The sequence below is a fragment of the Monopterus albus genome, unplaced genomic scaffold (genome assembly GCF_001952655.1).
Source record: "Monopterus albus unplaced genomic scaffold, M_albus_1.0 scaffold589.1, whole genome shotgun sequence".
Lineage (NCBI taxonomy): Eukaryota > Metazoa > Chordata > Actinopteri > Synbranchiformes > Synbranchidae > Monopterus > Monopterus albus.
This window is the reverse complement of record NW_018128469.1, coordinates 42795-54303: the sequence shown is the minus strand read 5'-3', so window position 1 is coordinate 54303 and position 11509 is coordinate 42795. Positions and strand designations below refer to the sequence as shown.

General features: G+C 47.6%; 1 protein-coding gene across 1 annotated transcript in view; it reads left to right on the top strand.

Moving 5' to 3' along the window:
• The first annotated feature begins 1086 nt into the window (after window positions 1-1086).
• Window positions 1087-11509, top strand: part of LOC109953247 (alpha-actinin-4-like) — a 44819-nt gene continuing 34396 nt past the window's right edge. Inside the window, exon 1 of the mRNA XM_020588674.1 lies at window positions 1087-1511. Coding sequence (XP_020444330.1) covers window positions 1386-1511 — 126 coding nt within the window. The 5' untranslated portion in view covers window positions 1087-1385. The remainder of the gene's footprint in view (window positions 1512-11509) is intronic.

The window sequence follows — 11509 nt, the reverse complement described above, 5'->3', positions numbered from 1 at the left end:
TCGCTCTCACCTTTTCGATATTTCAAATTTATTGTGTTTCATTGTTTCATCAGCTCACGTTCCAATGTCACATGAATATTCACGAGCTGACTGGGCCTATAGGAGCTACTGGAGGACGGCGCGTCATTGGCCACAAATACACAGCTATATACCGGAAGACGGGCGAGGATGCCTACAAAATAAAATGTCATTTTTCAAAGGTGGAAAAAATGCACAAGAAATTCCAGATTCATTTTTCTTCTTCAGTCATACTGAGTATCCAGTTAAGCAGTTGCTGTAAAATGAAAAATAAAATACTAATACATCAATATTATTTTGATTGCAAACTTCAAGGACGATTTATTAGTTGATTAGGTAATACTTTGTTTTTAAGGTTTTGTTAATAAAACCTTGTGTGTTTTATTAACAAAACGTTGTGTTGATTAGAAACACAAAAATAATAGTCTTGTTTAAGAGAAAAAGAAAAGCAGTAGGTTAATGTTGAAGACGGGACAAACAACAAAAACAGCTAAACTTAAAGGGAATCTGGATATAAATACATTAGTAGTGTATTATGAGAATCAGTGATTTTAACTAAGCAAATTTACTCAAGTACTGTATTTAAGTAAAGTTTTGAGGTACTGTATCTGTACTTCTCATGAGTATTTTCATGTTCTGCTACTTTTCAGAGGTAAATACTTTTTACTGCACTACAAGTATCTGAAAATTAAAAAAATAAAAATCATAAGACTTTATTGATCCCAGGTTGGAACATTCACAAACTACCCAGCAATATGTAAAGTATATAGTGTATTTAACACTAGGTCCACCTTTACAAGCTGCAACATTAAATTAATTAACAAAATAATGCATAATAATTCTTTAGTATTATGACATACATTTGCTACTTGGAGTTTATTTTGATGCTAATACTTTTACTTAAGTAGCATGTTGAATGCAGGGGTTTTAAACTTCTAACAGAACATTTTTACACTGTGGCATTAACCTGATACCTCTTTTTGGTGTGGTCGCTAACACTAAACTGAACAGACTATTACTTTGAAAGGCCGCAGCGGAAGCGGCGCTGCTCGCGCGGGCCACCTTGCCGGGGTCGCCGCAGCGCGGTAGGAGCGGCCGGTTCCTCCCAGCAGCCACACCGTGAGAGGGAGAGTTTTTCTTCTCACAGCAGCAGCAGGGTTTTCTGACTGCACACACCGGATATTCATCCCATCAAAAACACACTCAGCGGCTGGAAGCGGCGAAAAGGACGGACGTTTCCTCGGTCGTGTATCCCTCCCCATCCCGTCTCTCTGACTCGGGCCTTCGTTGCTTTGTCCGGTTTTATTTTTGTCCGGTCTTTACTTGACAGTTTCTCTGCGTGGCGCACTCAGGTTTCTTTCGCTGACATGGTAGATTATCACGCTGCCAACAACCAGTCCTCGGCCGGAGGAGTGCAGACCTACATGGAGCAGGAGAACGACTGGGACCGGGACATGCTGCTGGACCCGGCCTGGGAGAGACAGCAGAGGAAGGTAAGGTTACATCAATTATCATTGTCTGTCTTTCCAGTCTGCCATGTTTTGCCATGGGAGAGACAGCAGAGGAAGGTAAGGTTACCTTTACCGAAGTCGGGCCCAGTTAGGCCGAGCCGGGCTGAGAGGAGGTGGCGGCGGCGGGCAGAAGGAAATGGCAGGGGAGGGATGGGGGGGGTGGAGGTCAGAGACCTAGTGCGGGCCTGAGCCCCGCAGCTGCACGCATTGCGCTGCTTTAGCCTGGCTCTCCTCTCAGCTCCGTGTCAGGCGGCTCCCCTTCACTCGCACTGGAAGGAGACGTGTGCGTGTGTAACGTCAGCTGCTTCTTCCCTCTCAGAGGTGAATCTGTGCCCTCACCGGGCGGGAACAGGCGCCACATTGTTGCACGATAGTGACGGGGCTGGAATTCTGTAACAGTGAGTCTCAGGGTGTGTGTTGGAGGTTTTCCTGTCCCACTGGTCTGCCTGCTGGCTTGACTGGTTGGAGGCCGATGCGACTGACTGAGTCAAGGACAGTTTCTGCTGCTCACTACCAGAGGGTCTGACCGATACCGCGGTGTTCAGGGCCGATATATAGATCATTTAACTCTAAAGTTCGCATTTAATCATTGTATTGAAGCGAAAGGAGCTCTGGGCACGTGGGGAAAACATCTGGAAAACAGCCATGGCCTGCTGGGGGAATTCTTTACGTGGTTTTTCAAACCTTCAGAGAATTTGAAATATTACATCTATTTTAAAAGCAGTAATAAATCCAAAGCGTCGCTGAGAGAGAAAATGAATGCAGCCCTGTGTCTGACAGGTCAGGGGCAAAGGAAAGTGGTACTACTCAGGGACCAGGGCAGAACAGCGACTGATGGGGGACAAATGAGGGAAAGACCTGAATAAATGAGGGGAAATTAAAAAAAAAAACAAACGTAGGGGCCACTGATCAATCTGACCTGACGCTGCTCTGGCCCCGAGGCCCCGTGGCCCTGCTGGGTCATGGTGTGTCCTTTCATGTGTCTCCCATCTGGAGGTGTTAGACATAAACAAGCCTGGTTGCTCAGAAGACCTGCTGTATGTGCAGACTGTTATATCTGGTTTGACGGTGGCTCGCGTTCTTCCCACGGCCCTGCGACATATGAGTTTGTGGAGCCACTGAACAGAACTAAACGCCCACCCCCGGCAGATTTTAGCCAGCTTTAGCAATAGTCAGCATAAATATTTAGACCCCTTAGTAACGTTAAACCATCTGACACCATATGGTGCCTCAGGCCTTTGTACTGCGCCGTCATCAAGATCAGAATAGTCATAGTAGTCCTCGCCCCCTAACCAGCCAGAAACCATTCACATTGTACCCGTCAGGCCTCCATCCATCTCCTCCTCATGCTCTTCTTCTTCCTGCTGCTTCTTTCTAATTGATGTCACTGACCTGTGATCAGTGCCAGTGTGGCTACCTGTGTGCAGACGTCCCCTTGAGTCCTGTCCTAATATTTACTAAGACGGTCTATGTTTCTACCCAGTGTCCCCCTGTCCACCAGACTTTATGGCTGCTAGAAGACATGTCTGAACATAGAGACCCGGTCGAGTCCTGACATGGTCCAAACTAGAAATAAATGGACACACACACACACACACACACACACAGACAGTCAGTGACATTTACATCGTGCACACTCTTGTGACTACATAATGAAACACTAAAAACATAACTGGTGTGAGGGTGTGTTCGGTGCGTGCACTGCTAACCAGGCTACACACCCAGCCTTATTCACATGACTGGCATGCTTACTAGTGGCGTGACGGCATGCCGAGCACTGAGTCCTGCATTTTTCTAAGGCCACTCAACATTGTAGCCGTCAGCATCAGACGTTCCTGTCGCCACTAACTGTGAAACCTGGTGGACGCAGCCGTCTGCTGTTGCCTCGTATGGACGCTCTGTGTGTTTGTCTAGAGCTGCCCGGGTCAAAGTTCCTTCAGAAGGAACATCTAACCTACCAATCATTAACCAAACAAGGCTTGTTGTGCACATGTGGGCTGAGGTCTGTCCCCCGCGGTCCTGAACCTGCTCTCGTCAGTGGAGGCTGAGAGGTATTTGGTGGGTTGGGAGCAGTACAGGCTGGGGACATGTCTCCCTGCCGAGCTGGAGTTGTGGCACCCGCAGCGATGACAGGAACCAAGGGCACATTCCTGTGGCGTATTCACGCTCTCTGTGCCAGTTATTGCGCAAAAGTGAGCAAATGCTTCCTGCACCGAGAGAGAAGTGGATATAGTGAGTGTGGGAATGAGTTTGTCCCAGTAATGTGTGATGGGTGTGGTCAGAGAGCAGTTCACTCCCACACCTTGTCTAATGGCGCCACAGGGACCCCCCCGCCCCGCATTAGGTCTCTCTCTGGTGATCTGTGAATATGCAGTCTGAACGGGCACGCCTCATCGCTTATCTTTTCAGTAGAGGAGAATGTAGGTGGCAGGTTAAAAGGAACTGCAGCCACACTTCTGTTTTATTTTCTCCATTTGAATAAAGTTCAGCTTCCTGGTCCTGGAGACCAGAGCTCCGCTCTGTGCAGGAAGAACCTGGCCAGGGATTCTCATGTGATTTGGATCAGTGCCATGTGCGCTGCTGTGCGGTGTGAGCCTGACTTTGTCCTTGGAGTGTGTTTCCAGGTGTCCATTTTGTACATGAGCGACTTTCCTTGGCGGCCCAGTGTACAGTACCTGGACTGAGTCCATTTAACTGCAACGTGTTACAAGCTCCTCGCCTCACAAACATGTTATTAAGCCTCTCAATGCTCAGGGAGCCGCCACATGTTGCAACATGTCAGAGCACATAGTGACGCCACCAGAGGTTTTATTGTGGCTCTGGCTGTGTGGCAGCTTCTCAGCGACAGTTAGAAGAGTACAGCGAGGGGGGCGGGGCAGCCAGAGGGCCTGGAGCTGTTGGCATCACTGCTGATTGATGGGTCGTATATGTCAGGGTGATTTATTTTTGAAAATGTGGTAGTTATCACCTCTCCCGCTGCCCCCTCCTTCTGATGCAGCAGTGTTGGGTTGCTTCACAAGTTTAGTGCAACTCAGTGAATGACCCAAGGTAAATGTGGCGCTGAGAGCAGTTTGACCAGGTGTGCTGCCCTAAACGTCAGCTCTGTGTGATCATGGATGGTTTCCTCTCGTAAAGTAGCGGCAGAGCCAGTGTGGTTGCTGACACTGATGTTTATCTGCCTTCATTTTCCTACTGACTGCTCTGGCCATGTGTTTGCACAGAAGTGATTGGAGCTCGACTGAGATCAGACTCATCAGTGAACCGAGAGCTGTGGTTCTCTCACACAGGAAGTGGCTTGTGCATCTGTCAGTGCAGGTGAGTCCTCCACTGTCACGACGTGAGCAGCAGCACACATTTCTTTCCCACTGGTGTTGAGCTGGGCCACTGGACAGTGGTAGTTTGTTCTTTAGCCACCCACCGTGCATGCTTTCAGTGTGAGCTGCAGGCGGAGCTACTTCAGATGGCCCGGCTTGGCTCGGAACGAGCTGTGAGCGGCGCGTTGTCTGGACAAATGGACCAGGCGACGCGTCCTGCCGTTGTCACTACACCGGCTGAGATCTGGCTGTGGGATGAGGCTTTTTCTCTCTCACCGCCTGTCTTTCTAAAGCAACCTTTAAAATAGCTGAAACTGTCAGGGAACCAAACGTCCTGCTCACTAACAGCAGTCCTCTGTTTGTAGAGCGTACAAGAAGCAGACACTTTGGTTGTTTGTCTTGGTGTGTGTGATCGGCTGGCACTGTGCGGCAGACCTGCTGACTCTGTCGAATTAAAGCAGCTGAGCAGACCTCAGCCAGTCCTGCCCCTGGATTGCATGTGTTATCTGTTGTATTGCTTGTTTTCTGTCTCATGTGCACAGTGTTGAACAGTAGGTCGCTGTAATCCTCATCATGCATATTGTTGCAGCCTCTGAATGTGCATCCTGAGCTCGACTAGGATCATCTCCTGCTGTACAGCAACAAAAGTGAAGGAGCGGTTCTAGTGCGCTTGTCCTCCTGCCAAAAGTGGATTATGTCACTGAACTTAACCAGATTTAAGCCATTTTTGTGGAAAGCGTATTGTTGTTAACATTAACTGAATAGGCAATTAGGTGAGTCTAGAAAAGCTTCAACAGTTTAAATATGTTATTTTATAACCAATGACTAGATAATTTATTTGTCTGTCTTTAGTTCTCAGATATGGGGCTTTGCTGCTTTTCGTTATGCCATTACAGTTGTGTTTGGACTGTCTGGCAGTGAAAACAATCAATCTGGAGATGCAACATTAGATCTGGGAGTGTGTGGAGTACACGATAAAATAATCAGCTAGTTACAGCCTGGATGGAAATGATCCCCGTGCGTTTCCAGAGGGCTACGTGACTTCTGTTCCAGAAGTGGACAGGCATTTAACTCAGTGGGAGGAAAAAGGTTCCAACAGTAGATGTTTAGAGGCATTCTGGGAGTGTAGCCGTCACTCCACCGCTGCCAGCTGATTCCAGGTCAGCTGTGACTCTTCCTCAGCTCGTGGACCTACACGGTGAAGCAGTCAGTCGCACAGCCAGCCAGAGGACGGCGCAGAGAGGAATGTGAACCCTCTGTTTCCCCCTCTGTGCTGCTGAGAGCATGCAGGGGGAGGCATTCCTTTGGCGGCCCATTCCAGCCTGCTAGGCCAGTGGGAGGGGGAGTTTTGTAGAGCGGGGCGGGCTGTGTCCCATCTTTATGCTTGATGGGGGGGAGGAATCCGGGGTTTGCAGGATTGCAGATGTGGTCGGTGTGGTGGAGACGAGAAGGAGAATGGGGTGGGAAGAGGAGCGTTTCCACAAGTGTCAGAACTTACGGCACCAATCGTTCCCCCTGACACCACCGCCCTGTCATGGCTGCACTTTGGCACCGTTTACTTTCTCTAGTGCAGCAACAGAGTTCAAAGTGCAGACCGGGGCCAAGACACGGGCCAGTCAGCTGAGAGGCCGCAGCTAACGCATAGCCCGCGGCTGTGGTTGATGTATTTTGCTTTCAAAGAGATTTCTTTATGGTCTGTTTCCCATCAACCCTTTGTGTGCGCTGTGGGGCAGAGAGGACTCTGTGCATCCCAGTGACCCGGGTTCAGTCTGTGGCTGACATAACCTCGGTGCTCTCGCTAACTGGCTGTACACAAGCTTTCTGGGCACTGAGTGAGGATTAGTAAATGGCATTTCCCACTGATGAACTAAAATCTGCGACAACAGGGAGTAAGAATTTCCTTTTGGTCGTCTGCCAGTGTTCCTGTTGATGGATTTAGCTCCGACCCCCCTTTTCTTCACTTGTCCTCCCAAGCGTGATCTCGACTAAGAGATTTAAAGGAATAGACCGACTCTTTGTGTTTCTGTCGGCTAAGATCTGAAGGCGCAGAGGTGCTGATTAGTTGGTAATCGAACTGATCAGTTCATCAGGCAAAACAGTTTTGCTGCTTTTCAGCCTCTCAGTATGTGTGTGTGTGTGAGAAAGGCGCAGCACCATCATATTACAGGTCTTGGGGTGGGGTTTACCTGCATGAGGTTTCTGCCGTCTGATGCACCAGTCGATCAGTGGAGGTCTGACACGGCCGGTTTTCAGTGTGATCAGGATTGACCGGTGGCCGATTCTGTGCTGATCAGATTTTGAGGCACAACAGTTCATGTCACACATGCAGTGGCACAGACCAGAAGCGTAGCATCTCACGTGCACCTTGAGCGAGGCTCACATGCGTTTTCACTCATGCACCAGAAGCAGTGGGTGTACAAACAGCACACAGAGCAGCTACAGAAACACCTTGGAGCAGGGAAGCTACGTCCAAATCTCTGACAAATGCTCCACAAACAGGGAATCGCTGGCTGCACCTGGAATACATGTATATGTCCAGAGTGTCCAAGCTCTGGTGAAACAGCACGTTCAATCGACACACACTTCACAAAGAGCCGTGCGCTCAGTAGTAACTGTTACCTGTCTACCCTGTTTATATTTGGAGAAGTACAGATATTGTACTTCATTTTTATTGAAGGTGTATAAAAAAAAAAAGAAGTGAGGGAAAGATGGAAAACGTAAAACTGTTTTTATATTACAGTAAAATTTTTCATGCAAGAAAAGTTACAAAAATGTTTGTGTATGCTGTCAATTAGAAGATTAGAATCGGCGTGTCTGTGTCAGACTCGCATAGCTGTGGGTTTGTCTGCTGGAAAACACTGTGCAGTAAAACAAACGCGCCCCTCTGCTGGCCTCACCTACTGCACGGGGGTGTGCTCACATGAATGAGTGTCTGCTCGTGTTATTGGGTGTCATCTATGGTGCAGTTAACAACAGGGAAATAAACTGAGGGAAGTTTTACACAATGTAATGTTGAAGGAGACAAAGCTGCAGTTCAACGTTGCTCTTAGCAGCTTCCTACTGTTTCAGTGCCCGTCAGCCCTGCTGTTTGTACCGCAGGTGTCTCAGTGGGCTGCAGGTTTGATGCAGAGTAAAATACTTTGTCTGAAAATATTAACTGACTTAATGTTTGAGTGACTTTGAGAGCTCTGATAGCGCCATCCTCCAGGAAGATGGCAGTGTAACGTCTAGCTGCTGCTGTGCGTCCTCACCGTGCCACACAGTTACCTCTCTGAGTATCTGTGCTGCTCCTCCATCGCTCTCCTGTCTCCATGGCTGCAGAGTGCAGAGAGCGTCCATACAGTATGTGTGAAGCCTTTCCGTTCTGAACCGCAGCGCTCTGTATTTTTGGAAGCGCCACTTCAGAGCTGTGCTCGTTTTCTGTACCTGCCTGAGCAAGTTCAAGTTCAAGTTCAGTGAGAAAAGCAAGCGAAGCAGAAGAGAGACCCTGCACTCAGTGCTGCCACTGTCCTCAGCAGCTGTGAGCAGGACGACGGTATCAGCTGGTTTCACACGCTGCAGCCTATAAATAGACCTGCATTAGTGTCAGGTGATATAATGGTGCTGATTAGTTGCTGCTCTGAGAAGACATGAGCTTCTACATGAGCTTTTCTTATGAACGCGTTCTATCTAGCCCACATGGTCAACAGACCTTCCATTGCATGAGAAGAGAAATGCCATCGCAACATGGGGAAAATAATCATACTCAACATGTGCAGTCAATTTCTACCTCCTGTAATCAATTCAAATATAAACTGTCTAAAAATGAATCGATCTGTTTTATGCTCACCTTGTTGACCGACATTAAAGGGAGGTTTCACTGAAATTTAACAGCTTTGTCAAGTCTGTCATAAAGATGCTCTAAGATTTATGGGAAATGTAGGATCCAGGGATTTTGGAGTTTGACCAGTACGAGGGACTAAAGGCCAGGATGTTGTGGCCTCTGCAGGTACAGCGAACCTCCCGCTGCCTGTGTGTGTAGGCTGTGTGTGCTGTTGACACCGCCTGATGTTGTCGTCCTCTTCAGGCCAGCTGCTGGCGTGGCTGTGCCGCAACATGTGTCAGTGGCCACTGTTCACCCAGAGATTAAATCCCAGCTCAGATGACCAGATTACATCCAGGTCAGACACATCTGAGACCAATAGAAAGGTGGGAGTGATGCATCACATCCCTACGGATGCTGCTGCTTTATTATGTAGTTTAATAGTGAATAAATAGCACAGGGCGAACAAATATGGTCAGAGGTATTAAGGTTGTGTGTTACGGTCAGCAGGCTTCACCTTCAGTGAAGAAAAGTGTCCTAAAACAATCTCCCAGAAACAGATGGGAGGTGAGATGATAAAGCCTGAAACCCACATTATTTCCCATTAGAAATAAATGTGGAAGTTAACACATCTTGTTTTATACGACCTGCAAAGGAAGTGTCCTTTATGATCTGCTGTAAACTCAGCAATTACATTTTATGTCTTCGTGGACAGAAAAGGAGGAGGCACCTCGGTCCAGAGTCACAGTTTGAACTAGGTGTTGAAAACTGCTGTTTCAGTTTCAACAGATTTAACTGTCAAAGAAACACAGAGCTGAGTTTCTCTGCCTTTTTTCAGTGCATCCTGTGGCAAGTCACCATATTGTTGTTCTGTAGAATAAAGCTGGATGGACATCTGTGTGCACGGCCACACCTAGACAGGTTATTCTCCCTGTGGGGCGGGGGTGAGCAGTGCTCATTTTAACATACTGTGTCTGTGCCTGGTTCGCCAGTTGCACAGCTGCAGACAGGAGAGCGCTCCAGAGGGTTATTACCAGAGCCCAGAAGATTATCGGCTGCCCCCTACCATCTCTGGAAGAACTGTCCGGTTCCCGTTGCTTGAAAAAAGCACAAAACATTCTGCAGGACCCATCACACCCTGAACACTGTCTGTTTGAGCTGCTGCCTTCGGGGAGAAGATACAGAACAATTATAGCAAGGACAAACAGATTAAGAAACAGTTTTTATCTGAGAGCCATTGTTGCGTTAAATGCTGCTAAAACCTTAAAATCTGAATGATAGATGGGATTTTACGGGAACTGTGCAATAGTCAGATGTGTATGGATGCGAGTGTGTAAATTGTTGGGTTTTTATTGTTTATGATTATTTTTTATCATCGAAGGATTGCATTTTAAATTTCCTTGTACAATGACAATAAAGTTAAAGTTAACAGAGGCTGAGCTGGGATGAGAAGGCCTCGTGCATTTAGGGCACGCACACAGAGCAGGCGACTGGATCAGGGGTTTATCACCACCTGCTATGCTGACCTACCTCCAGGTTACTTTGCTAAATGGAGTTTACTGTCATTTACAAAAGGGTGAAACCTTTTTATTCTATGGTGGAAAGTCGACTTGTGAACTGATCTAAACCCTGATCAGCTGATGTTGGTGTTTGTTGTGTTCTCAAGACAAAATCTCTCCATCTGTCACAGTAATGTCACATGTGATTCAAACCAGTTTTGTGTGTTTGTTTCTTGTGTGCGGCCGTTTCTGGTTTCCTCAGCAAGCTCCTGTTATATTATTGATCAGCTTGCAAACTGGGGCACTGGGCAAAGAGCTGAAGAGCAGAGGCCTGCTGGGATGCATGCACACAGCACACGGTGTTACTCACACACACTAAAACTGCCTTTGCTTTCAAAGAAACGTACACACATTGTGTAGCCTCATCATGTCTGTTCAGTTCTTTGTCTCTAGCTTTTCAGTGCTGATGCTAATCTTCCTGGTGTTAACGTCAGACTAACCAGAACCATTAAATGGTCCAAACGCTACAGGGTCTTCGTCTATGGGAACACGTGTCTGTGTAACGGAACATGCAGCTGTTCATCTGTAAATGCACCAGAGTGTAATCAGCTACACTGAAGAGTTAAAAGTTTGGAGCGGTGTGTCTCTCAGGTTTGCACACCTGAGGCAGAACCAAGTCGGCGGGTCTGTGGAGCCTGTGTTGGTTTCAGGGCACAGAACGGCAGATTAAATATTTACTGATTGTGCCCGGCCTCCAGGTTCCTCTGCTCTCAGAGACGCTCTGCACAAGCTGATCCCACGCAGCACTCGGCCTCGCCTCCTCTTGCATTTCTCTGTCCGTCTCTAGTCTCTGCCAGAGTTGTTAAGGCAACAGGCTCAGACAAAAGAGGATAACTTGAGTGTGTGCTGCTATTTTCAGCTGATTTGCTTTTGGCCAGTGCTGTTGCAGTGCCACATTGTTTTTGTGTGTGATTTAGGGCTTCAGCTGTGGGGCTTCTGTAGTCTGGGATATGTTTCTAGTCAGGCATCTCCAGGACCAGCCTGGGGCCCGGTCATAACTTCAATCTGTTTTTCTTGTCTTTCACAGTTCAGAGGTTTCTGAGACACACAGGAGGGATGACTGGATCTGGCTTTTCTGTTGTAGGTTTTCTGAACACAAAGGCTCTGGAATGAGATTTAACCAACGTTTGAGCTCATGCATCAACATTCACAAATGTGTTGAACCTTAGAGTTGTGTACTGGCATGTGTGAGGAGGTTGACTGCCTTTGGTTTTGTCTTTCCAAGAGCTTAAAACAAGAGTGTTGATTTCTCTTCACGCTCTCTGCAGAGTAATCAAGATGCAGGCTGACATGATTTGGTGGGTT